General features: G+C 40.3%; 1 protein-coding gene across 1 annotated transcript in view; it reads right to left on the reverse strand.

The window, feature by feature from the left end:
• Nucleotides 1-27,267, reverse strand: part of CFAP99 (cilia and flagella associated protein 99) — a 260,465-nt gene that overhangs the window by 136,776 nt on the left and 96,422 nt on the right. The window contains exon 9 of the mRNA XM_053700308.1: nucleotides 5,000-5,088. Coding sequence (XP_053556283.1) covers nucleotides 5,000-5,088 — 89 coding nt within the window. The remainder of the gene's footprint in view (nucleotides 1-4,999; nucleotides 5,089-27,267) is intronic.

The raw sequence follows: 27,267 nt of genomic DNA on the forward strand, positions 1-27,267 counted from the left end.
CTCACTCCTCAGAATGTGTGAGAACAGCAAATGGATCTCAGTTACGTCTGCTAAGATCATAGAAAAACGCAGGCAGATTCTTCTTCCAAATACTGCCTGAGAAAAACAGCACACTCCGGTGCCATTTAAAAATAACAAACTTTTGATTGAAGAATAAACTAAGTATAAATCACCACAGACTCTCACGACCTCCTATCTATGTTGAGGCTTGCAAGAGAATGACTGAATATGGCAGTTAGGGGAGGAGCTATATAGAAGCTTTGCTGTGGGTGGACTCTAGCAACTTCCTGTTGGGAAGGAGAATATATTCCATAAGTAATGGATGATCCGTGGACTGGATACACTTAACAAGAGAAAACAAGTTTACAAGCAATATGAAAAACGTTACTGCGCCTTTAAGAAACACAAATTTTCCCAAATTTTGAAATAACAGTGAAAAAATGCAGTTACACTAACAAAATTTTTACAGTGTATGTAATAAGTTAGCAGAGCATTGCACCCACATGCAAATGGATGATTAACCCCTTAATACCAAAAACGGAATAACAAATGACAAAAACGTTTTTTAAACAGTCACAACAACTGCCACAGCTCTACTGTGGCTTTTTACCTCCCTCAATACGACTTTTGAAGCCTTTTGAGCCCTTCAGAGAAGTCCTGGATCATACAGGAAGAAGCTGGATGTCTGTGTCTGTAATTTTTGCTGTGCAAAAAAACGCCAAAATAGGCCCCTCCCACTCATATCACCAAATATATGTAAAAAACGATTAAACATGCCAGCAAACGTTTTAAAATACACTTTTATAAGAGTATGTATCTCTATTAATAAGCCTGATACCAGTCGCTATCACTGCATTTAAGGCTTTACTTACATTACTTCGGTATCAGCAGCATTTTCTAGCAAATTCCATCCCTAGAAAAATATTTTAACTGCACATACCTTATTACAGGAAAACTTGCACGCTATTCCCCCTCTGAAGTTACCTCACTCCTCAGAATATGTGAGAACAGCAAAGGATCTTAGTTACTTCTGCTAAGATCATAGAAAACGCAGGCAGATTCTTCTTCTAAATACTGCCTGAGATAAACAGTACACTCCGGTACCATTTAAAAATAACAAACTTTTGATTGAAGAAAAAAACTAAGTATAAAACACCACAGTCCTCTTACGACCTCCATCTTAGTTGGGAGTTGCAAGAGAATGACTGGATATGACAGTGAGGGGAGGAGCTATATAGCAGCTCTGCTGTGGGTGATCCTCTTGCAACTTCCTGTTGGGAAGGAGAATATCCCACAAGTAATGGATGATCCGTGGACTGGATACACTTAACAAGAGAAAATTAGAATATCGTGCAAAAGTTAATTTATTTCACTAATGCAACTTAAAAGGTGAAACTAATATATGAGATAGACTCATTACATGCAAAGCAAGATAGTTCAAGCCGTGATTTGTCATAATTGTGATGATTATGGCTTACAGCTCATGAAAACCCCAAATCCACAATCTCAGAAAATTAGAATATTACATGCAATCAATAAAACAAGGATTGTACATACCTGTAGAACAATATCGGACCTCTGAAAAGTATAAGCATGCATACTGTGTGTACTCAGTACTTGGTTTAGGCCCCTTTTGCAGCAATTACTGCCTCAATGCGGCGTGGCATGGAAGCTATCAGCCTGTGGCACTGCTGAGGTGTTATGGAAGACCAGGATGCTTCAATAGCGGCCTTCATCTCTTCTGCATTGTTTGGTCTCATGTCTCTCATCTTTCTCTTGGCAATGCCCCATAGATTCTCTATGGGGCTCAGGTCAGGAGAATTTGCTGGCCAATCAAACACAGTAATCCCACGGTCATTGAACCAGGTTTTGGTGCTTTTGGCAGTGTGGGCAGGTGCCAAGTCCTGCTCGAAAATGAAGTCAGCATCCCCATAGAGATCGTCTTCGGAAGGAAGCATGAAGTGCTCCAAAATCTCCTGGTAGACGGCTGCGTTGACCCTGGACTTTGAAGCACAATGGACCAACACCAGCAGATGACATGGCTTCCCAAATCAACACAGACTGTGGAAACTTCACACTGGACTTCAAGCATCTTGCAGTGTGTGCCTCTCCATTCTTCCTCCATACTCTGGGTCCTTGGTTTCCAAATGAGATGCAAAATTTGCTCTCATCAGAAAAGAGGACTTTGGACCACTGAGCAACAGACCAGGTCTGTTTTTCTTTAGCCCAGGTAAGATGCTTCTGACGTTGTTTGTTGTTCAGGAGTGGCTTGACAAGAGGAATACATTTGAAGTCCCCAAAACTTTTGAATGGCCTTTTCCTGACAATCCTCTCCAGGCTGCGGTCATCCTTGCTGCTTGTGCACCTTTTTCTTCCACACTTTTCCCTTCCACATAACTTTCTATTAATGTGCTTTGATACAGCACTTTGGGAACATCCAACTTCTTTTGCAATTACCTTTTGAGGCTTTCCCTCCTTTATGGAGACTGTCAATGATGGTTTTCTGCTCAACTGTCAGGTCAGCAGTCTTTCCCATGATTGTGATTCCTACTGAACCAGACTGAGAGACCATGTAAAGGCTCAGGAACCCTTTGCAGGTGTTATGGCTTAATTAGCTGATTGGAGTTGGACACTTCAAGCCTAGAATATTGCACCTTTTCACAATATTCTAATTTTCTGAGATTGTGGATTTGGGGTTTTCATCACGGCTTGAACTATCTTGCTTTGCATGTAATGAGTCTATCTCATATATTAGTTTCACCTTTTAAGCTGCATTAGTGAAATAAATGAACTTTTGCACGATATTCTAATTTTTCGAGTTTCACCGGTATTGTGACTAATTATTTACAAAAAAAAAACACTTATAAAGCAGGGCAATTGGAAAATACATTACATATATATCAATATTTAAAATTTCTAAATAAGATAAAATACTGCTTCAATATCACAATTTACATTCAATAATAGTTTGTATCTTGAATTTATGATACAGACCAGAAAAGTCCCAATTAGTCCTGTTTATAAAGTCTGCTATGAAGACCCACTTTTAGCAAAACCACCAATGTGCCTCAAGGAGTATGTGTAATTCACTTCCGTGTAGAGTCTTGGCTTCCTGAGCTGGATAGCCCTCCCTTTACGGAATCGTTGGTGCAGCTTCCACACTTTCTGAGTTCTAAGGAGTACTCAGGCAAAGAAAACACTGAAATATAAGCACAGAGAAGCGCAACCATGACTCAAGGTAAAAATCTTAAAACATGTATTGAGCACACAATCTTATGCACTTACTAAAATAAAGTAAAATAGGTATTGGTACAGGCCCACAGCACTGTTGTCATCCGCTCTTTTGGCAATCCGTTGGCTATGACTGCTGAGGTAAACAAATAGGCTGTATGGTAAGTGGTAAAACAGCTGTAGACCGATCCGTCTATGTGTTTAATCTGACCTCTGCAGACTTTTTCAAGACTCCTGGATCAGCTGATCCAGGAGTCTTGAAAAAGTCTGCAGTCTTCAGCAGTCATAGCCAACGGATTGCCTAAAGCGGATCACAACAGTGCTGAGGGCCTGTACCAATGCTGGGAGCCGTATATGGATTGACTGTGTTTTAAGGCAATGCTTTTACTGAATTTTAGTAAGTGCATAAGATTGTGTGCTCAATATATGTTTTAAGATTTTTACCTTGAGACGTAGTTGCGCTTCTCTGTGCTTATATTTCAGTGTCTTCATTAATCATTGAATTATCCTATGAGTAGCGTGTATTTGTGGTTCTAACAGATCTGCCAGCTGCTGCTATTGAATACTGTTTTGGTTACATTGTTGTATATCTTACCTCATAATAGATTGAGGTTTATGTGAGTTTGCATTTGTCAGAAGTGTAATAAATTTCTTGGTGCTTTTACGGTATCACGCTATGTGATTTGTTTTTTCATTTTGACTCTCACCTGCTGAGATTGACACCAAGGACAGACAAAGGGAAACCAGGCCTCTAACACAGGGAAACACTGGATCCATATCCCTCTCCCCTTGAATAGAGCACTATACTTACCTCAAAGGATTAAGGTTAAATCTGGTTAGCCTATCAGATATACCTTTGAACAATAAACTGCACTTGGATGACGGTGAAAGGGTGGATTTCATATGTAATTGCACCAGTTGGACAACTATCACATCAATGTAGAGACTTTACTCTGTGCACTTAATTTCTGATTTTCTCTTGAATTTTAATTAATTTACAGTGTAAGGGGTACACTGTATCACTGTTTAAGCAGAACGAGAATCAGTGTCTCAACAGAACTTTTTATATATCTATTCATGTTGTTATGTTATTGCTTATAGTGCCTCATTAGCTATTTAAAATTGAACTGTGTATTCTACTTTAGATGATAGATCGAAGGTTGTGTTTTTGTATTACAGTAGTTTAGTGCTGGTGTTTTTTCTTTTCTTTATTTATATATATAGCATCACACATCTTTAAGGAGATGGTCATAGTTAGAGGTTGAAAACTATCACTATAATTTACCAGCCAGGGGAAAAATGTACCTGTTCATACCATGTTAAATATAGGGAGAAGCCTAATTGTTTCTAGTCCGTGGTTTGCGGTTCAGTGGAAATTTCTAGTCCTGTTCATAGTGATTAATTCAATATGGGAAGATCATAACGTGTCCTAGTTGCAGAATTACTGGAGTTACTCTATGTATTATATGTTTGATAATCAAAAATATTAGAGATGTGCCTTCAGCAGTTTTGTTTACTGCCGAATGTGGAAGTAGGAGGCTGTTTTTGGTATTCAGCTCTTTTCGGAGAAGAATATCCTTTCGCAAGTGAAACACACTAAGATCTTAGTGTGTTTCACTGGCACAAGAAGATATCCTGCTCCAAACAGAGCCGAATACTGAAAGCAGGCTTCTACTTCCACATTCGGCAGTGAACAAAACAGCTGAAGGCACATCTCTAACAAATATAGCAAAATAAATGTAAAGGGTAAAAAATATTGATTGCATACCTACGAAGTTCTGCATCCACTTTCCGCTGGTAGAGGGCACCCTCTCTTAATATTGCCGTGGCGTTTAATTTCACTGGTACATTGTCAGGCTGTCAGAAAAAGAACATTTGATAGAGGTTTTAAATAGTGACAAACAAATTATGACAATGTTGTGTTCTGGTAAAGTGAGAAGTAGACGTGTACCGTCAAAAAATTTGTTTAGTCTAAAATATTTGTTTTGTTCATTCTCGTTATATTTGCTTTGTCCGAAATGTTTGTTTCGGACGAATATTTGTTAACAAAAAGTTGTTAATCATTATTTTCAATGGACAGAAGAATATACAACACATCTTAACCCAAAACTGACATTAAACAAATTGAAAAATTTAAAAAGTGTTCATTTAATGCAAACAATAGTTACAGTATAAAAAAAAAAAAAAAAATCATAAAAAATTAAGAATTTTATTTTACAGAAATGATAGAATGCCCATCTCTAGTGAGAAGACAATGTAAAAGTAACTGATAGCTATATTGTTGCATTTGCTGACAGAACTGTCTTCCCTCTGTATTTGGATACTTGATAAGCAATGATAGCATCAATGACATCACTACTGATATTAATACTAATAGGGCCCAATGATCTAATGTTTTCTTGTCTTGTGTGATTTTCTATTAAATCTGTCAAGCACTGTCAAGCCCCTGTTCTAATTATCTAAAGACTGTTTTACTTTGAGAACAGTGTGCCTTGCAAAACAATGTTAAAAGTTTCTCCCTTCAGATCTCGCTTTTTTCTTGCAAACTAAAAAGTGGAGAGATTGTGTCAAAATATGCAAAACACTTTTTACCCAATAAAAAACACATGTATACAAAAATAGAGGTAATTGTAAGGTACTATTCCCTAAAAAACAACATAATCTGATCTGTATTGGCTGCAGGATTTCATTTTTAAAGTACGCATCCTGCTAGCTTCACTCTCCCCGGTGTAGTTTCCCTTTCCAGTAAGCTCCATTATATTCTATGGGAGACATCCCCTTTTCTTACATATTTCCATAAGGACTGCCCTTTACTGGACAGAGGTTTTCATGTCTTACCAATAGAGTCTAAAAAGGCACTTTTATAAAAAAAATTTTTTTGCCTAAACAATAGGTGTCTTGGTGTGCCCCAAAACACCTCACAGCTAATATTAGACATTGGGTGCAATTATACCACTTTTTTTTTTTTTTTTAAATAAAACAAAGCCAGATTTACACAATCAGTAACCTAGGCCCATGTTAAAGGGATAGGGAAGTCAAAATTAAACAGGCATTATTCAGATAGAGAATGTAATTTTAAGACATTTTTAAATACACTTCTGTTTTCAAATTGACTGATCTCTTGGTATCCTTTGTTAGAAAACAATATGCACATATCCTACACTATTGGAAGCTAGCTGGCGATTGGTGGCTACACACATTTGTCTCTTGCCATTGGCTCACTAGATGTGATCAGCTAGCTCCCAGTAGTGCATTGCTGCTCTGGAGCAGATTTAAACCATGTGCTTAATCACTCTGTAGGGGTTAAACACACAGTTATATACAAGCAATAGTGCAATAATAAAATGCTCTAACACATTAAAGAATTTTCTTTTTGCACATTTATATTACATTAACTAGACATTGCAACAAACATTATCAGCCCCATCACAGTTTTTTGTATTATTCAGAGGTCATTTCTACTGAGCCGCAATTGGGTTTTCACAAGGTCGCAAAAAAAAAAAAAACTACTGTCAGAAGGCATTACGCTTATCAACAGTTTTCCTTTGGTGCATTTTCCATCGTCACCGGTAGCCGAAGTTCAGCTGCCGAAAAAGAAATGACACGTCCCATAGAAAATAATAGAAAAGCGCAATTTAGACCAGGTTTCCGTTACACACGCAAACAGGTAAAACATTGTAGGAAGCTGTTGATAAGGTCTCAAACATTACAGCATACTGAACTAGGCGTAAAAGAGGAAAAATAAGCTTCTTGAGGCTTAGTTCCCATTGAGATATTAAAGTTTACAGACAGTGCATGTGTTTCACTTTATAAATTTATTGTTATATGTAATATTTAGTGCCGGCCAAGGTATAGGACTAGTTGGAGTTATGTTCCTATTTAAATATCAATATGTATTTACATATAAAAATATAATCAATCGCATATCTCAATAATTCCAACTATATTAAGAAATTGTACAAAACAAAACAAAATTATTTAATTAATAAAACATTTTTTTCATATTTTGTATCTATGTTTGTGACCTACATAAAACTCCCATATCTTTCTCTCTAGAGGAAATCACAGGTAAGTTGCACAGATGCTAGACGTAACTTTTATAGTGTTAGGTCGGGTTACCATAGCAAATAACTTGATAAGGTGCGATTTTTGAGAAATCCAACGTCGGATGGAAGCGTTAACAGCGTTAACTTGCACATACACAAAAAGATCAACTGCGGGGGGCGGAGAATGGACGTGTTTTACTAGAGCTCCACAAAAAAGCAACAAACACACTAGAATTTTAGGGTTGCTATCAGTAACTGCAGTTAGAGAACTACTAACTTGTGTCCCTTACAAGTCTCCTGGATTCTCTGATGCCCTATATGTGTCACAAAGTTTGGGACGGAACTTTGATTTGGAGGCCTACAAAACTAAGCGAGCAGAAGCTATGATGGCCGCACAACTTTAAACAATTGGTGAAAGCTACTTTCAAGCATCAGTTGTGTCGGCTGTTTTCCTGTATAATCTGTATAGGCTGAAGCTTACACGGTATCATGGGTGATTTCCACATGGCCATCCTGGCTCTCTTTGCGGAATACGACCGGAAGCTGATGAGCAGAATGGATCGACTTATAGCGATCGTCAGTCCCAGAGGTACAGAGAGTTCAGATTTTGAGCTATGCACAGAAGACCGGGGAGCGGACCTCAGAACGCAGCTAAACCATATGCCGACGAGCACCGGTCTGTGCCTGTTGCCAGCTATAGATGCTGACCTTTTGGATGCTAACCAGCCCGCTGCTACTCTGGTGGATGCGGCCGGTCCGCTGGAGATGGGGGCGAGCTGTTTGGGTATTGAAGAAGAGATAGTCCCGACGGTCCCTATAGAGGATATGGCGAGGAGTATGGCTGGTTCTCAAATTCGCTGGTTGGGACTGAAGAACCGGCCGGAGCAGCCTGTATTGCTGCATTGCTCTGAAGAACCTACCCGTGTAGGAGAGCCTTCAAGACAAGGAGAAAACACGGAAAAAGGTATACCGCATACACTGGGACACTTTGATCTTAACAGCTGGATAGCCTTGGAGTAATGTACTGACTGGGACTCCCGGTGGAGGTTCTCACATGGCAGGACTCCCCTTGTTGCATATTATATGTTAACAGACTTCTTTAATGTGTGTGGAGTGGGGTAAACATTGACCTCGCGGCACTGCTGACTATCGACACTTCATTTTCCCCAATTGCGCTGATTTCAAAAGCCTGAGTCAAATGCATTTTATGCTTCTCTTTCTCTCCCTGTGTAATAGACCTGTTTAGGATTTATACAGTTTGCAGTTGCTCTCAGAGGTACTTTCGTTTTCTGATTTCTAGACCGGTTACATAAGGGAGTCCTGCACCTAATAATGTACTGTACATTTCATCTACTATTAAGAAACCTAGGGAGTCCCCAAGGTGGACATGTACCCATTATAGAGAACTTTGGTTGGAGATAGTACATTTTGATGTTATTGCATAGATTTAAAGTAGCGGGGAGCAATTTGAAACTAGGGTGTATCTTGGGGGTTAATGTGTCATGGGGCACAGTGGGGGTCATGAAGTCCCCTATGCACCTATTTGTTATTTTCTTGATTGTTGTATATGTTTGGTGAGCAAGTTTCATGATGCATATTGCCTTGAAGTGCTGTTGTCTGGTTGTGCTGTGAGTCATATTGCATATCCTATTGTAATTTGATTGTTAGTAACACATATGTTAATGAGTGTCCCCATGCTAAATAGTCTGACTTACAGTGTGAGCCTATTAGTAAGAACAAGACAATAATTGAGCTAGTCTTTGGGTGAAGTATTCTGGGATCAAAAAAGCAATTAGACATTAACCAACCACTGGCTTAGAGGAAATGCCTTTGTTATTAGAGCCTAACTTTCTCAATATATTAAGCACTGTTCGGCCATATAATGGAAACAAAGTTTATGTGTAAATGCTTATACGCCATATTGTACTAGTTGTCCATTGTACTGATATTGAAATGCAGAACTATGTAAACAGCAATGTATTACTGACAGGTAAGACGCATCTTTGCAGCTTAAGTTATTCCCATCCAGGATGAGCAAAACTGTAATGTTGTTAACAATTTTTGTGATTACTGCTAATATGCATAGGATACATGTTATTTGAATAATGAGAGCATACACAGAGGATACAGGTCAGACTAGGTATTAAGTTTGATAACGGGGACTCCATTACTAGTCTTTCATTCGCCCCCCCTCATCCCTCATTCCCCCCCCTCCTCTTTCCCCCCTCCCCCCACTATGGGGTAAGGGATAGACTATTTATCCTCCACATTCAATTTGTTAGCAGAGTTTTGTTGCCTTTGCCCCTCCCGTAGATCCATTATCATAGTTCGTCCATATATTATTATAAAGAAGGCTCTCCGGGCCCTAACGTGGAAGAGCCAATTGTACCTTTCTGTATGTGTTTCCTAGCTTTCTATGAGTTATCATCGTATCCACTGTTATTAGTCCATATTTTGTTAAAAAGTTGTGAACCCCTTCCATTCTTGTACCAGTTTTCTGGACCTACCCAAGGTCCTGGTAGCGGTGTGAAGGAAAAGGTTAAATATAGGCCCAAAAGTGGCCTAAAGCTTTCAAAAATCCTCTGCTTGGTACTTTAAGTGCATGGGGGCCCAAAAGTGGCCGCAGCCATTCCTGAGGTAAAAAAAGGGGGAGGTTTGGTGTTTGCTCTCTAACCATTATGCGTGAAATCTTTTTTTTTGTTTTTTCTTTCTTTCAACTTTATCGTTAAATCAAATTGTTATATTTGAGGTTATGTATGGTACTGTACATCTCTGTATCAACTTATGACTTTTGTTATACTGAGCAAACTGAATTTTGCATTTGTATTGTTGGTCCCTCAATAAAAACTATTAAAAAAAAAAAGATCAACTGCGCACACTGTACAAAGTATTTCAATGGAGACCTGCTACTAAAACGGAGCCGTAAACTACTTTTAGCTGTTGGCAACTTCAGGAGCTTACGGTTCCATTTTTAACGACTCAATGGACACAAGCCCTGAGAACAAAATGTAAGAAAGTAAGTGTTTTGTTATTTACCAGAATAGCCAGGAATTAGCCCTTTTGAGACTAGGCTCAAAAACAAAAGTGGTTTAACGGAATCTGAATAATGGTAACAAAAACAAACATCTGACATATGCAGTAATAGGTTTAGCATGGTTTTGTTGAGCAATAGCTCTGAATACAGATGCCAAAATCGTTCACTTGGTTTAATTGTTATGTTTTATTTATTCTTATATGTTCAATCTGCTCTCCACTCCAAAAACAAACAATAATTAAACATAATTAATCAGATCTGGATGAATAATATTTAGATACCAGATGGTATTATAATTACTTAGACCTGGATGTATCTAAAAAAACAGGGCTATGAATTTTGACCCCAAGGCTTCTTTTGATTTGTCTGTTTGAGAATGCACTGTACTGATCTGATGCTCCTTATGCTAAGTAGTATTTTCTTTATTTGTTAATAAATATGTAAAATATAAGATCTGCATGTAGGACTTAAAGGGACATGATTTAGATAAAGCATTTATAAACACCTTTCCAATTTACTGTAATCATGTTTGCTTAATTATTTTGGTATCCTTTATTGAAGGAGCAGCAATGAACTACCGGGAGTCAGCTGAACACATTGGTAAGCCAAAGAAAAGAGGCAAATATGTGCAACCACCAATCAGTAGCTAGCTCTCAGCTCCTGAGCAAACCTAGGTATGATTTTTAACAAAGGATACAACGAGTACAAAGCAAATTAGATAACAGAATTACATTAGAAAGTTGTTTAAAATTGCATGCTCTGTCTGAATTGTGGAAGAAAAAAATGAAATGTATGCTTACCTGATAAATGTATTTCTTTCTTGACACGGTGAGTCCATGGATCATCATCAATTACTGTTGGGAATATAACTCCTGGCCAGCAGGAGGAGGCAAAGAGCACCACAGCAGAGCTGTTAAGTATCACTTCCCTTCCCACTAACCCCAGTCATTCGACCAAAGGAAAAGGAGAGAAAGGAAATAACACAAGGTGCATAGGTGCCTGAGGTTTATATTTAAATTAAAAAAAAAAACTGTCTGAAAAACAGGGAGGGCCGTAGACTCAACGTGTCAACAAAGAAATACATTTATCAGTTAAGCATAAATTGTGTTTTCTTTCTAATGACACGTTGAGGCCACGGATCATCATCAATTACTGTTGGGAATCAATACCCAAGCTAGAGGACACAGATGATATGGGAGGGACAAAACAGGTAACCTAAACAGAAGGCACCACTGCCTGAAGAACCTTTCTCCCAAAAGTATCACATTTATAAAATTTAGAAAAAGTATACATAGAGGACCAAGTTGCAGCTTTGCAAATTTGTTCAACAGAAGCTTCAAGCCTGAAGCCCAGGAAGAAGAACCAGCCCTCATGGAATGAACCGTGATTCTCTCAGGAGGCTGATACCCAGCAGTTTCATAGGCCAAATGAATAATACTCTTCAGCCAGAGCAAATGAGAAAGAGCCGTAGCTTTCTGACCCCAGTTGTGTTGCCCTCAATTGTAAAAGAGGAATGCAGACACTTCCGAGATTAATAATCCCTGTGCCTCCCAGGAATATCTCCAGAAGCACGCGCCCGAGACAGGTACTCCTGAAAAAAAACAGTACTGAAGGAAGTATCTTATCTACTGATCTAGATCTATCCACTGAGACAGATCCAAAAATTCTCCATTTTAGAGAAAAGGGAATGATGTCCATGGTAACCATCAGACCCATTCCCTCTCATCTGGTTACAAAACGACTAAGCTATCTACCGGACCACCAGAGCTTGCTGATGGCCGGACAGAAGACTGCAGGGAGAACAAAAGGAAAAACTCCTTGATCATTTGATCCCTGTTAAAGATCTTCTACTAGATAGAGATTCTATGAAGATCCAAATAAATCACCCTTGCAGATGGAGCAAAGGAACTCTTCTCCAGAATCATTTCCAAATCATAGGAAAGAAGACTGGACAAGGTCTCTTGAAAGAGAGTTACTACTTTGAAGGTCAGAACCTGAGAGCACTTGAGGAAATACCTAGATCTCGTTTCCAGACTGGAACAATCACTCCCAGAGATGAAGATATTGAACCCAGTTCAAGGAATGCTTCTCATCAAACCTGGATTGCAGATACTCTAGAAGGAGAAATCTTCCCACGGGAGGAAATCTTAGATTGAACTAAGATTAGTTGGATATCAAGACCTGACAAACCCTGCAGAAAAGGGAAAAGAAAAACCTTCCGTTAGTCTTACTATCTTGACATGTGGTAGAAAAAAAAACAAAAAAAACTCCCCCCCCCCCCCCCGTAAATCAGAGGATAATTCTGCCAGACCAAATCCAACAAGGTCTAATCCTTGAAAGGAAAAAAAAGAAGCGTGGAATTGGAGAAAAAACTAAAATATTGAAGCTGCAACTGCAGAGCTATAAACCTAGGCTGAACCACTAAGCCACAGGTAGGTTTCTCCGCTTACCAAGAAATCAGTCACAATACTTTTTTAAGTATTGAGTGGAGGACACAAAGGCCCATGACTGGGTTCGATCTCTAAATCATGAGCCTTCAAGCCAGGCTTGCTAACCACTAGGCCACAACAGCCATTAGCGGGCTAGCACAGCAAGTCTAAGACAGCAATGCATTGCTCTAAAAGAACAATTAACCTCCAGCTTCTTATCTAAGGATCCACAAGGAGTTAGCTACCCTCCATAAGGGTCAAGGCCCCAGTAGAAAAGCTTCTACGAAGTGCGCAATGCATTTAAATGCAGTCAGCGACAGAAAAATCCTTTAAAGGACGGGAGACAGGAAAAGGTATCCCCAGTACTTCCTATTCCTGTGGAATATCCATAGCACATCTAGAAACACTTCCACCTAGGAAGGAAAATCATAGAAACTGATAAAGTTTACAAAACTTCCAAGGGTTGACAACGTCAAGAGTATCAGTGTCGTCCAGGTAGCTAAAACCTCCTTTAACAGTACAGGAGGCGTGCAAGCATACATCTGAAGTAGTCAACTCCAGCATGAGATGAAGGAATTATAATGTTCAAATCTGAGATTCCCCATCAGGTACCACCAGCGGATCCTCCTCACCAGCCTAGGAGGGGGCGATCTGAGTAACAGAATGATCAGAAACCTTACTATCTGAAAATATAAATGTCCTCTTGCATTTTCCCTGTATGTAAGGAAAAACAGACAAAGCTGCAGATACCGTAAAAGATACCTGAACTGCAAATCTGTAAGCAAATACACTCCTCCTGAAGACTTAGAGGAACCGCAAGGCACTGCATGTGGTGCAAAAAAAAAAAAGGCTTGTGACATAAAAAGGGGAGAACTGTGGCATTGCCTAAACAGCATCACCCTAGGAGACATAAGGCTCAGATTAGTATATACCATCAATAACTTAACTGACAAGGAGGTACAGAAAACTCTAGAACAGACTAGAGCTATTCTATTTTAATACATTTAAAAGTATTGAAATTAATCTATATTATCATCTATATTATTTCATAATAATATATATATGTATAGAAATACAGACATTAAAATAAGCAGAGGATAGGAAAATGTTGCTCATCCAACAAGGATTTTATGTAATCAACAGAGCAGCAAATAATTCCCTGTGTAATAAATTAGGCTCTTGCCTATTTCTTCAACTAGAACCTTTATTTGATCAAATAAAGACATTAGCACCGGTATAAACATTGCATATTCCTAGCAACGATTCTCAATGCTGCTAAGGCAAAAAGAACAACTCCTATGGCTATATCACACAGAAAAAGTGAATACGATATATACAACATCCGCAGAGCCTTAACTTCAAGGGATACGGAACATAACAATAACTCCATGCCGGAGAAACGAGGCAGGGATTCTCTTGCATATTAAAAAATAACACACAGACACCTCTAAAAACATAGGGCCGCTCCGACTTAAATGAGGTGTGGCCAAAATCATCACGGAATGGAATTTTGATTCATTTCCCTCATTCCGCTACTAACTCAATTAGAAGGGGTTCCTTTCCAGAGAAGTTTCTTAAGTATCACTTCACTGTCTGACCAAGGATAAACTACCGAAAAATACATTGGCATAATCGAGCAGTTTCCACTCCTTACCGCTCTGATATGCATTTGTAAGAGCGGGGAAGGACACAAATGTGTGCTCAGTCTTTCAAAATAGAAACAAACACATCTACTCAGCCCTTTAGATTGGCGCCATTCGCGCTCTACCTTAGATACTCATGCACTAAACGGGGTTGCTTTCTTAACATGACAATAACGCTAGTGCCACATAATATTCATTCTGTACAGTAACATAATAAAAACATAATTTATGCTTACCTGATAAATTCCTTTCTCCTGTAGTGTAGTCAGTCCACGGGTCATCATTACTTCTGGGATATTAACTCCTCCCCAACAGGAAGTGCAAGAGGATCACCCAAGCAGAGCTGCTATATAGCTCCTCCCCTCTACGTCACACCCAGTCATTCGACCGAGAACCAAACGAGAAAGGAGAAACTATAGGGTGCAGTGGTGACTGTATAATTTAAAAATTTAGACCTGCCATAAAAAACAGGGTGGGCCGTGGACTGACTACACTACAGGAGAAAGGAATTTATCAGGTAAGCATAAATTATGTTTTCTCCTGTTAAGTGTAGTCAGTCCACGGGTCATCATTACTTCTGGGATACCAATACCAAAGCTAAAGTACACGGATGACGGGAGGGACAGGCAGGATCTTTATACGGAAGGGACCACTGCCTGAAGAACCTTTCTCCCAAAAACAGCCTCCGAGGAAGCAAAAGTGTCAAATTTGTAAAATTTGGAAAAAGTATGAAGAGAAGACCAAGTTGCAGCCTTGCAAATCTGTTCAACAGATGCCTCATTCTTAAAGGCCCAAGTGGAAGCCACAGCTCTAGTAGAATGAGCTGTAATTCTTTCAGGAGGCTGCTGTCCAGCAGTCTCATAGGCTAAACGTATTATGCTACGAAGCCAAAAAGAGAGAGAGGTAGCAGAAGCTTTTTGACCTCTCCTCTGTCCAGAATAAACGACAAACAGGGAAGAAGTTTGGCGAAAATCTTTAGTTGCCTGTAAATAAAATTTCAGGGCACGGACTACATCTAGATTGTGCAGAAGTCGTTCCTTCTTTGAAGAAGGGTTAGGACACAATGATGGAACAACAATCTCTTGATTGATATTCTTGTTAGTGACAACCTTAGGTAAGAACCCAGGTTTAGTACGCAGAACTACCTTATCTGAATGAAAAATCAGATACGGAGAATCACAATGTAAGGCTGATAACTCAGAGACTCTACGAGCCGAGGAAATAGCCATCAAAAACAGAACTTTCCAAGATAACAATTTAATATCAATGGAATGAAGGGGTTCAAACGGAACACCCTGTAAAACGTTAAGAACTAAATTTAAGCTCCATGGTGGAGCAACAGTTTTAAACACAGGCTTAATCCTGGCCAAAGCCTGGCAAAAAGCCTGAACGTCTGGAACTTCTGACAGACGTTTGTGTAAAAGAATGGACAGAGCTGAGATCTGTCCCTTTAAGGAAGTAGCAGATAAACCCTTTTCTAAACCTTCTTGTAGAAAAGACAATATCCTAGGAATCCTAACCTTACTCCATGAGTAACTCTTGGATTCGCACCAATGTAAGTATTTACGCCATATTTTATGGTAAATCTTTCTGGTAACAGGTTTCCTAGCCTGTATTAGGGTATCAATTACTGACTCCGAAAATCCACGCTTTGATAAAATCAAGCGTTCAATTTCCAAGCAGTCAGCTTCAGAGAAATTAGATTTTGATGTTTGAAAGGACCCTGAATTAGAAGGTCCTGTCTCAGAGGCAGAGACCAAGGTGGACAGGATGACATGTCCACTAGATCTGCATACCAGGTCCTGCGTGGCCACGCAGGCGCTATTAGAATCACCGATGCTCTCTCCTGTTTGATCCTGGCAATCAATCGAGGAAGCATCGGGAAGGGTGGAAACACATAGGCCATCCCGAAGGTCCAAGGTGCTGTCAAAGCATCTACCAGGACCGCTCCCGGGTCCCTGGACCTGGACCCGTAACAAGGGAGCTTGGCGTTCTGGCGAGACGCCATGAGATCTATCTCTGGTTTGCCCCAAAGTCGAAGTATTTGGGCAAAGACCTCCGGATGAAGTTCCCACTCCCCCGGATGAAAAGTCTGACGACTTAGGAAATCCGCCTCCCAGTTCTCCACTCCAGGAATGTGGATCGCTGACAGGTGGCAAGAGTGAGACTCTGCCCAGCGAATTATCTTTGATACTTCCATCATCGCTAGGGAGCTTCTTGTCCCTCCTTGATGGTTGATGTAAGCTACAGTCGTGATGTTGTCCGACTGAAACCTTATGAACCCCTGAGTTGTTAACTGAGGCCAAGCCAGAAGGGCATTGAGAACTGCTCTCAATTCCAGAATGTTTATTGGAAGGAGACTCTCCTCCTGAGTCCATGATCCCTGAGCCTTCAGGGAATTCCAGACAGCGCCCCAGCCTAGTAGGCTGGCGTCTGTTGTTACAATAGTCCAATCTGGTCTGCTGAATGGCATCCCCCTGGACAGATGTGGCCGAGAAAGCCACCATAGAAGAGAATTTCTGGTCTCTTGATCCAGATTCAGAGTAGGGGACAAATCTGAGTAATCCCCATTCCACTGACTTAGCATGCACAATTGCAGAGGTCTGAGATGTAGGCGTGCAAAGGGAACTATGTCCATTGCCGCTACCATTAAGCCGATCACCTCCATGCATTGAGCCACTGACGGGTGTTGAATGGAATGAAGGACACGGCAAGCATCTTGAAGCTTTATTAACCTGCCTTCTGTCAGGTAGATCTTCATTTCTACAGAATCTATAAGAGTCCCCAAGAAGGGAACTCTTGTGAGTGGAAAGAGAGAACTTTTCTCTTCGTTCACCTTCCACCCATGCGACCTTAGAAAAGCCAGTACTAACTCTGTATGAGACTTGGCAGTTTGAAAGCTTGACGCTTGTATCAGAATGTCGTCTAGGTACGGAGCCACCGAAATTCCTCGCGGTCTTAGTACCGCCAGAAGAGCGCCCAGAACCTTTGTGAAGATTCTTGGAGCCGTAGCCAATCCGAATGGAAGAGCTACAAACTGGTAATGCCTGTCTAGGAAGGCAAACCTTAGATACCGGTAATGATCTTTGTGAATCGGTAAGTGAAGGTAAGCGTCCTTTAAATCCACTGTGGTCGGGGCGGAGCTTGGAGGAGCACAGTGATGGCTGCTTAATCACTGTGCTCTGTGCATTGAAAGCAGATAAAAAGCTGCAAAAGTTCAAATAATGAGCTAAACTAGCTAAAATATAGCAGACAATCTCCCTGAGACTAGTGGGACAAAATTGAGTCGAGGTAAATCACACTGAGGAGAGCCTGCACGGCAAGGAATCAAAACAGACACCCACGCAGTGAACACCTCAGAGCGCCCGCCATTAAGGGAGCCGGTCACAGAGGACCATGGAAACAAGCAAGTGGGGATGAAGATGAAATCCATCTGTTACCGTAACACAGCTTAACCCGGCTCCGGTAAGAGATCTCAATTAGCCACTTGATGCAACGCAACACATAGTTGAGATAAGAGGAGGGGGAACTGAATAGTGCTATAAGCCGCCATTACTACACTATCCTGACAGGATCTTTGGCATATGATATATTACACAGCTTACAGGGACCGGGAGCCAGCACATAGCATGCAGAGGCATAAATGTACATATCTTGAGACCCTTGCAAAAAAGCTTCAGAGAGCAGAGGATTAAGCAACAGAGATCACAAATGACAGGGCCCCAGCATCCGGTATATGACAAGGAAAATGTAAATGCGCAATCAACAATATAGATATATCCCAAAGCCATTAGCAACTATCCAGCAACTGAAAAGTTCACCCCCTACACAGGGCAAGAGCCAGATGATACCATAAAGCCCCAAAGATTTATTTAGGGGAACAAGCATGTGAAAGGCAGATATCGAAGGCCCACAGAAAGTTATATACCGGCAGCTAAGAGACAGTAGCTCATCACAAACCGCACAATTATTTGAGGCACAAATGTCTATATATGCTAACTGTTCTATGAAGCCAGATGTCAATTCAGCATATGAGGTAGTGGGACACTGATACTCGGATCTCAAAGATATTATATTTAGCATTGCCTACCCGGCTTGATTTATCTGACTACAAACAAGGGACAGAATATTCCCCTTCCCCTTCTTTTCTTTTTCCTTCTGCATAAAATATATTTGTTGGTGCAGGGGACAACTATGTCTGTTAGAAAACAGAATAAAGCAGGACCCAATGCAAAATCGCAACATCCCTTTTTTAAGTCATCTAAAGGAGATAAAGGACTAGGGACAGATACTGTACCATCAGAGGAAGACATGGACTCTGACACAGACTCCCAAACTACTAATGCAGATCTAACCCCAGCAACAAAAGCAGATATTAATAATCTTGTATCTAAACAAGACATCAACACGATCTTCGATAAGATGTGGGAAAAGATGGATACCTTACAGACCACAGTTACCACTAGTCTAGCAGATATTAAACAGGATATCAAAGACCTAGGAACCAGAGTTGAATCACTCGAAGAGAAAGAGGAGACAACAATGGAAGAGATAAGTGCATTGTCCCAAAATATGGCCTCCCATCAACAAGATATAGCTGAAATTCATGACAAGATGGAGGATTTAGAAAACAGAAGCCGCCGATGCAATCTAAGGTTGAAGGGAGTCCCCGAAGCCGTCACACCTTCGGAGCTGCCTGATTTTCTTTTGCAGCTATTTCAAGCTGTTACGGATAATAAAGAAGATGGCAAATATGAAATAGAGAGGGCGCATAGGGCCTTACGAGCAAAACCCAAAAAAGGAGATCCACCAAGAGATATAATAATAAAGATGCTGCGTTTTCGAGAAAAAGAGGAGATAATGACAGCAGCAAGAAAGAACCCGACTTTCAAATTTAAAGGCTCAGTTATCCAGTTCTTTCAAGATTTATGTTTAAGAACACTGCAAAGGCGAGGTACCCTGCGCCCTCTCACACAACTTCTACGTAAAAACCAGATACCCTACAGATGGGGATTCCCATTTTCCCTCAATATTCAACACGATGGGAAGAATTTGTCAATTAAAGATCCAGCAGAGATCCCAGAAATATGCCAATACTTCAAACTCAACTGCCCAGACATACCTACCTCATCCCAGGGAAACAAAGAGATACATCAGCCCTCCCAACAACCAACGGACAGATGGTCCAAGGTGGCAAAGAAGAAGCAAAGAACCTGAAGTCCCATCAATCTTTCAATATCATATTGGGAACTTAACTTTGAACATAACTGAATCAAGTTGCAGCATTTGGGGGGGACCCTCACAGGAATACACTCCTAATGCTGGAAACAGTTTACAACACCATATCAGGAACTTAACCAAAGGATAAGCAGAACTGAGTTGCAATAATCCTGGAGGACCTCGACAGTAATGGACTCCTGACGCTGAGGACAAGTTGCAGATGAGTACACTTCTGTAATCTGTTAAATGTATATTTAGATTGGGGGGAAAGAAGGGGTTTCATGTTTATTTCTCCTCTGGAGCCATTAGCTTCAGCGGACAAAACAGGTATGCTATGCACCTACTAAGACTGTCTTTGGAGCTGCCAAATATTTGGAGGTAGCCTAAAATTAATCTGAACTTTATCATACTAAGACTGCTCTTAAATACGCATCTAGCTTTACAATGCACATCCGCCTAGATGTGTAATCACCGAATGTTATTAGATGTTATATACAATTTACACGTTACTGTTTTTCTGTTTTATTGTTCTATTTTTTGTTTTTTAGTTAATGTTATCAGTTCAGTATGGGATTGCTCATACTACACAGTCACTAAATTCAATCGGTCACACACTAGGTATCTTTACCCAGACCCTCACAAGGTGTCACGACTACTAAGAAGAAGATTTAAGGTAAATTATAATATGAATGACTATATGATGTGTTTCTCCCTGATTGCTTGCAAAACAGTTTTAGATCCTTATTTCAAAGTACACTTAAAAAGCAATGGTCATGTTAGAGATCATACATACATTATAAAATATGGATATATGGACCATTAACTTAATATCCCACAATGCTAGGGGTCTGAATTCAGATATCAAACGTAGGACAGCAATCACACAGTATAAATCCTTACAAGCAAATATAGTTTTCCTTCAGGAAACTCACTTTATGAAGGCTCAGATACCGAAATATTGGACCAAGGCTTTTCCACAACACTTTCACTCCACATCAGACACAAAAAAACGCGGGGTATCTATACTTATACATTCTTCATTGCCCTTTGTACATAGGGAAACAATAGGGGACAAGGAAGGTAGATTTCTAATTGTGAGAGGTCAGATCCAGGGAACTGATATTACCCTATGCAATATATATGCTCCTAATGATAAACAAGATACTTTCATTAGACATATTACACACCTTCTGACAGAGTGGTCTCAGACGAGGACGATTCTGGCAGGCGATTTTAATGTAGATTTTACGCTACAATCTAGAGGATCTCACCTTACGCTCACTAATAAACAGAATAAGCAATGCAAAATGACTAAACTAATACAAGATCACCTAACCACACTTGCTCTAATAGACTCCTGGAAAGCTTTATATGGTCACACAGACGACACTACCTTTTTTTCAGCAGCACATAAGACATATACAAAATTAGACTATGTTTTTGTTAGTCAGTTCTTACAACCTATATTGATAACTTCGTCCATTCACTCCTGTGTGTGGTCGGATCACTCTATAGTGCAACTCAAATTAGGCAGTATTCAGGTACCAAATAGGAAAAGAGTTTGGACATACGATCCAATCTGTCTAAAAGATCCTATGGTCCACAACACAATCACACAAAGTATGCTGGAGTATTGGGACATTAACACAGGATCTACAGATAATCCTATTTCAACATGGGCAGCTCATAAGACTTACTTGAGGGGACTGCTCATTAAAGAAAAATCTATCTTACTCCGCAAAAACAACACACAAAGATTAACTCTCCAAAAAGAGATAGACACGCTAGTGAGACAACACAAACTTACACAATCTGGAAGTATACTTACGCAACTCAATGACAAGCGCACAAAACTAGCAGCAATTCTAAATGATCAAGCGGTAAAAGCAGCATTCCGACTCAAGACAAATTACTATATTTATACTAATAAACCCGACAGATATATGGCGAATAGAATTCGCGAGAGAACAAAATTAGCTACAATACCACAAATTCAAAAACAAGACGGCACCACTACATCCCACCCGCAGGAAATTGTTGATTGCTTTGCTCAATACTATAGCACGTTATACGAGGGAACTCATGTCAGCCATTCCCCACATACCGAAACCATACTTACTAAATTATTAGACGAAGCCCAACTCCCCTCCATTACAGAAACAGAAAGAGATGACCTTAACAAGGAAATCACTATTAATGAGGTACAACAGGCTATCAAAGATCTAAAGCCAGGGAAGGCCCCGGGTCCGGATGGTCTGCCCGGGGAATATTATAAACTATTTAAAGCCTCATTAGCCCCACATTTAGTTAAATTCTCAAATTATATTATGCAAGGTTACGAGATTCCATCTGATCTTCTAAGAGCTAAAATAGTTGTCATCCCTAAACCAGGGAAAAACCCGAAATGCTGCACCAGCTATAGACCTATATCCCTTATAAATCAGGACTTGAAAATTTTCACTAAGATTTTAGCAAACAGGTTGAAATATATCCTCCCGAACATAGTACACCCAGACCAGGTAGGGTTTGTTTTAGGTAGAGAAGCACCGGACAATGTTCGGCGCATAATCACTGCAATAAATCACCTAGACCACACTAGAACGCCTTCTCTGGTCCTGTCATTGGACGCGGAGAAGGCGTTTGACAGAGTTGACTGGACATACATGTTCACGGTTCTGGACAGAATGGGATTTGGAGGCCCTTTTGTAGAAGCCTTGAGAAGCATATACTCTAACCCCATGGCTACGGTAGGTGCCATGGGACATCACTCTGGGCCCATTTACATACGAAATGGCACGAGGCAGGGATGCCCACTATCCCCGTTGCTATTCGCCCTATGCATGGAACCTCTGGCGGCTAGTATTAGACGCTCCCCCGATGTAACAGGACTTAAAATTAAAGACACTGACTATAAAATCACCCTCTTCGCGGACGATGTTCTGCTGACGCTGACCAGACCCCTTACGTCTTTAACAGGCCTCTATGATATCCTACAGAGGTTCTCTATTGTGTCAGGATATAAGATCAATATGGATAAAAGTGAGGCGCTAGCAATATCTTTACCAGCCCACACAAAAAAACTAATCGAACTGAATTTCTCATTCTCATGGGCCAAATCATATATTAAATACCTAGGAATTAAGTTAACGGTTCGCTATAGTGATTTATATAATACAAACTATCTCCCTATGTATAGAGAATTGCGAAGAGATATGGCTAAATGGAAGCTTCTTAACTTTTCTTGGTATGGCAGGATCTCTGCAATAAAGATGAATCTATTACCAAGAATCCTCTATTTGTTTCGGACCTTGCCTATACTAGTCCCAAAAAAAGACCTAAAAACCCTTCAGACAGATATTATCTGCTTTGTAAACGGCAAAAAGCAATCGAGACTCCCTTATAGAGTACTAACTAGACATAGACAATTAGGGGGGGCAGGGGTCCCTGATTTACTTAATTATTACGACGCATCTAGGCTGGCCCAAACTGCGCTGATGGGATCCTCAATAAAATACTTGGTGTGGATGGACCTAGAGAAGGAGATAGGAGAATTAGATTCCCCGGGAGATTTGGTTTGGGACAGACTTCAACCCCAAGGTAAAATCAAAAAATACTCCCAAACCACAGTATTTTCGATTGATCATTGGACAACACTAACGAAAAATGAAAAACTGATGCCAAGCTTTTCCTCTAAGATGCCACTTAAATATCTTATTCCACATGACTACCGAAGACAGTTAGACAAGTGGGAAAACAAGGGTCTGTACCGGGTAGGGGACTTGCTAGCACATAACAAACCACTAACCTTCAATCAACTAAGAGAAAAGTTGACACCCATTCCCCTACATTGGTATTTATATTTACAGATTGCATCTGCACTAAATCGATATATACCACACATGCACAAACAGATTAGCACTACATTGGAGAGATTGTGCTGTACCCCCTCTAGACCCAAGAAATCCATTTCACTGTTATATCTTGCGTTACAAAACTTAATTAATGAAAATAAACCAGCGGTCATGCTCAACTGGGAAACAGATACACATTCAACACTAGAGATAAGCGAATGGCAGGAATTGTTCTATTCCTCCTGTAAGGGACTAATTAGTGCCGATTTAAGAGAAAATAGCCTTAAGACCATTTTTAGGTGGTATCTAACCCCAATCAAAACGTCACACTACACTGAGGGGAGAAGTAGAAATTGTTATCGTGGATGTGAGTCGACTGGTACATACATACATATGTGGTGGGAATGCCCTGGTGTGACTCACATCTGGACTAGACTATCGGTATTTCTCAGCACCCTTCTAGATGAACAGATATCACTGACCATTTCCCAGGCGTTATTAAATGCTCCACTTCCAAACTTTAATAGGCATATTAATACCTTCATTAGAATACTCTGCACAGTCACGAGAATAGGAATAGCCAGACACTGGAAAGAGGGAGTACCGACATGGTGCGAGATACTAGAAAGATTTAAACTAACATATTCTCTATACGAAATGGCAGCAAAAATACTAGATACGACGGAAAACTTCCAAAAGATTTGGTTCTATTGGATAATGCATCCACCTTAATAATTATGAAGACTACACTGAGTTTACTATATCATATTCAGAGGTGTGACACATCAAGAGTACATTCTAGTGACCTAAAGTTATGTTTAGTTAGTTTTCTTTTATTGTAATAAAAATCCACATGAGAGATAGGTGTCTTTCATAAGAAATATATCAGGTATGCCTTACTGACTTTGAGACTTGATTGTATGTTGTAATTCCATGTGAAAAAAGATAAACCTCAAACTGTTAAATTTAGGAACTAAAGGGTTTATATGCCTGACAAGCTGATAATGTAATCAACTGTAAAAGACCGATATTGTATTCAATGATGTTATTTCAATAAAAATTATTTTATCATAAATCCACTGTGGTCATGTACTGACCCTTTTGGATCATGGGTAAGATTGTCCGGATACTTTCCATTTTGAACGATGGAACTCTTAGGAATTTGTTTAGGATCTTTAAATCCAATATTGGTCTGAAGGTTCCCTCTTTTTTGGGAACCACAAACAGATTTGAGTAAAACCCTTGTCCGTGTTCCGACCGCGGAACTGGGTGGATCACTCCCATTAGTAAAAGGTCTTGTACACAGCGTAGAAACGCCTCTTTCTTTATCTGGTTTGTTGACAACCTTGAAAGGTGAAATCTCCCTTGTGGAGGAGAAGCTTTGAAGTCCAGAAGATATCCCTGAGATATGATCTCCAACGCCCAGGGATCCTGGACATCTCTTGCCCAAGCCTGGGCGAAGAGAGAGAGTCTGCCCCCCACTAGATCCGTTTCCGGATCGGGGGCCCTCACTTCATGCTGTCTTAGGGGCAGCAGCAGGTTTTCTGGCCTGCTTGCCCTTGTTCCAGGTCTGGTTAGGTTTCCAGCCTTGTCTGTAGCGAGCAACAGCTCCTTCCTGTTTTGGAGCAGAGGAAGTTGATGCTGCTCCTGCCTTGAAGTTACAAAAGGCACGAAAATTAGACTGTCTAGCCCTTGGTTTGGCTCTGTCTTGAGGCAGGGCATGGCCTTTACCTCCCGAAATATCAGCGATAATTTCTTTCAAACCGGGCCCGAATAATGTCTGCCCCTTGAAAGGTATGTTAAGTAATTTAGATTTAGAAGTTACATCAGCTGACCAGGATTTTAGCCACAGCGCTCTGCACGCCTGAATGGCGAATCCGGAATTCTTAGCCGTAAGTTTAGTTAAATGTACTACGGCATCAGAAATAAATGAATTAGCTAGCTTAAGGGTTTTAAGCTTGAGTGTAATCTCATCTAATGGAGCTGAGTCAAGGGTCTCTTCCAGAGACTCAAACCAAAATGCTGCCGCAGCCGTGACAGGCGCAATGCATGCAAGGGGTTTCAATATAAAACCTTGTTGAACAAACATTTTCTTAAGGTAACCCTCTAACTTTTTATCCATTGGATCTGAAAAGGCACAGCTATCCTCCACCGGGATAGTGGTACGCTTAGCTAAAGTAGAAACTGCTCCCTCCACCTTAGGGACCGTTTGCCATAAGTCCCGTGTGGTGGCGTCTATTGGAAACATCTTTCTGAATATAGGAGGGGGTGAGAAAGGCACACCGGGTCTATCCCACTCCTTAGTAACAATTTCAGTAAGTCTCTTAGGTATAGGAAAAACGTCAGTACTCGTCGGTACCGCAAAATATTTATCCAACCTACACATTTTCTCTGGTATTGCAACTGTGTTACAATCATTCAGAGCCGCTAACACCTCCCCTAGTAATACACGGAGGTTTTCCAGCTTAAACTTAAAATTTGAAATGTCTGAATCCAGTTTATTTGGATCAGATCCGTCACCCGCAGAATGAAGCTCTCCGTCCTCATGTTCTGAAAATTGTGACGCAGTATCTGACATGGCCCTAATATTATCAGCGCACTCTGTTCTCACCCCAGAGTGATCTCGCTTACCTCTAAGTTCTGGTAATTTAGACAAAACTTCAGTCATAACATTAGCCATGTCCTGTAGTGTGATTTGTAATGGCCGCCCTGAAGTACTCGGCGTTACAATATCACGCACCTCCCGAGCGGGAGATGCAGGTACTGACACGTGAGGCAAGTTAGTCGGCATAACTTCCCCCTCGTTGTTTGGTGAATGATGTTCAATTTGTACAGAATGACTTTTATTTAAAGTAGCATCAATGCAATTAGTACATAAATTTCTATTGGGCTCCACCTTGGCTTTTGCACATATAGCACAGAGATATTCCTCTGAGTCAGACATGTTTAACAAACTAGCAATTAAACTAGCAAGCTTGGAAATACTTGGAAGTAATAAGAAAAACGCACTGTGCCTTTAAGAAGCACAGAAAAAAAAAAAAATTATGACAGTTGAATAACAATGAACCAGAGAAATTATAAAAAACAAATTTTTCCCGGTAAAGGCATAAATTTAGCAAAGGATTGCCCCCAATAGCAATGGACAACTAACCCTTAATAGCAGAAAAAAAAAAAAAAATGTACAAAATATAAACGTTTTTTATCACAGTCAAAGCACAATCTCACAGGTCTGCTGTGAGTGATTACCTCCCTCAAAATAATTTTTAAAGACCCTTGAGCTCTGTAGAGACGATCCGGATCATGCAGGGAGAGAAACAGACTTTTGACTGAATTTCTGATGCGTAGCAAAAGCGCCAAAATAGGCCCCTCCCCCTCACACACAGCAATGAGGGAAGTTCAGTAAACTGTCTTAAATTAAAATAAACGACAGCCAAGTGGAAAAACAGTGCCCAAAACAATTTTTCACCCAGTACCTCAGATAATTAAACGATTTAGCATGCCAGCAAAAACGTTTAAAATCAAATAACATGAAATGTCATTAAACAGCCTGTTGCTAGACGTTCCCACTGCAAGTTAGGCTAAAAGTTATATGCATATAGTATTATCCCAGTGAAGTGCCATTCCCCAGAATACTGAAGTGTACACATATATACATAACAGCCTGATACCAGTTGCTACTACTGCATTTAAGGCTGAACTTACATTATATCGGTATTGGCAGTATTTTCTCAGTCAATTCCATTCCTCAGAAAATAATATACTGCAACATACCTCTTTGCAGGTGAACCTGCCCGCTGTCCCCTGATCTGAAGT

The sequence above is a fragment of the Bombina bombina genome, chromosome 2 (genome assembly GCF_027579735.1).
Source record: "Bombina bombina isolate aBomBom1 chromosome 2, aBomBom1.pri, whole genome shotgun sequence".
NCBI classification, from domain to species: Eukaryota; Metazoa; Chordata; class Amphibia; order Anura; family Bombinatoridae; genus Bombina; species Bombina bombina.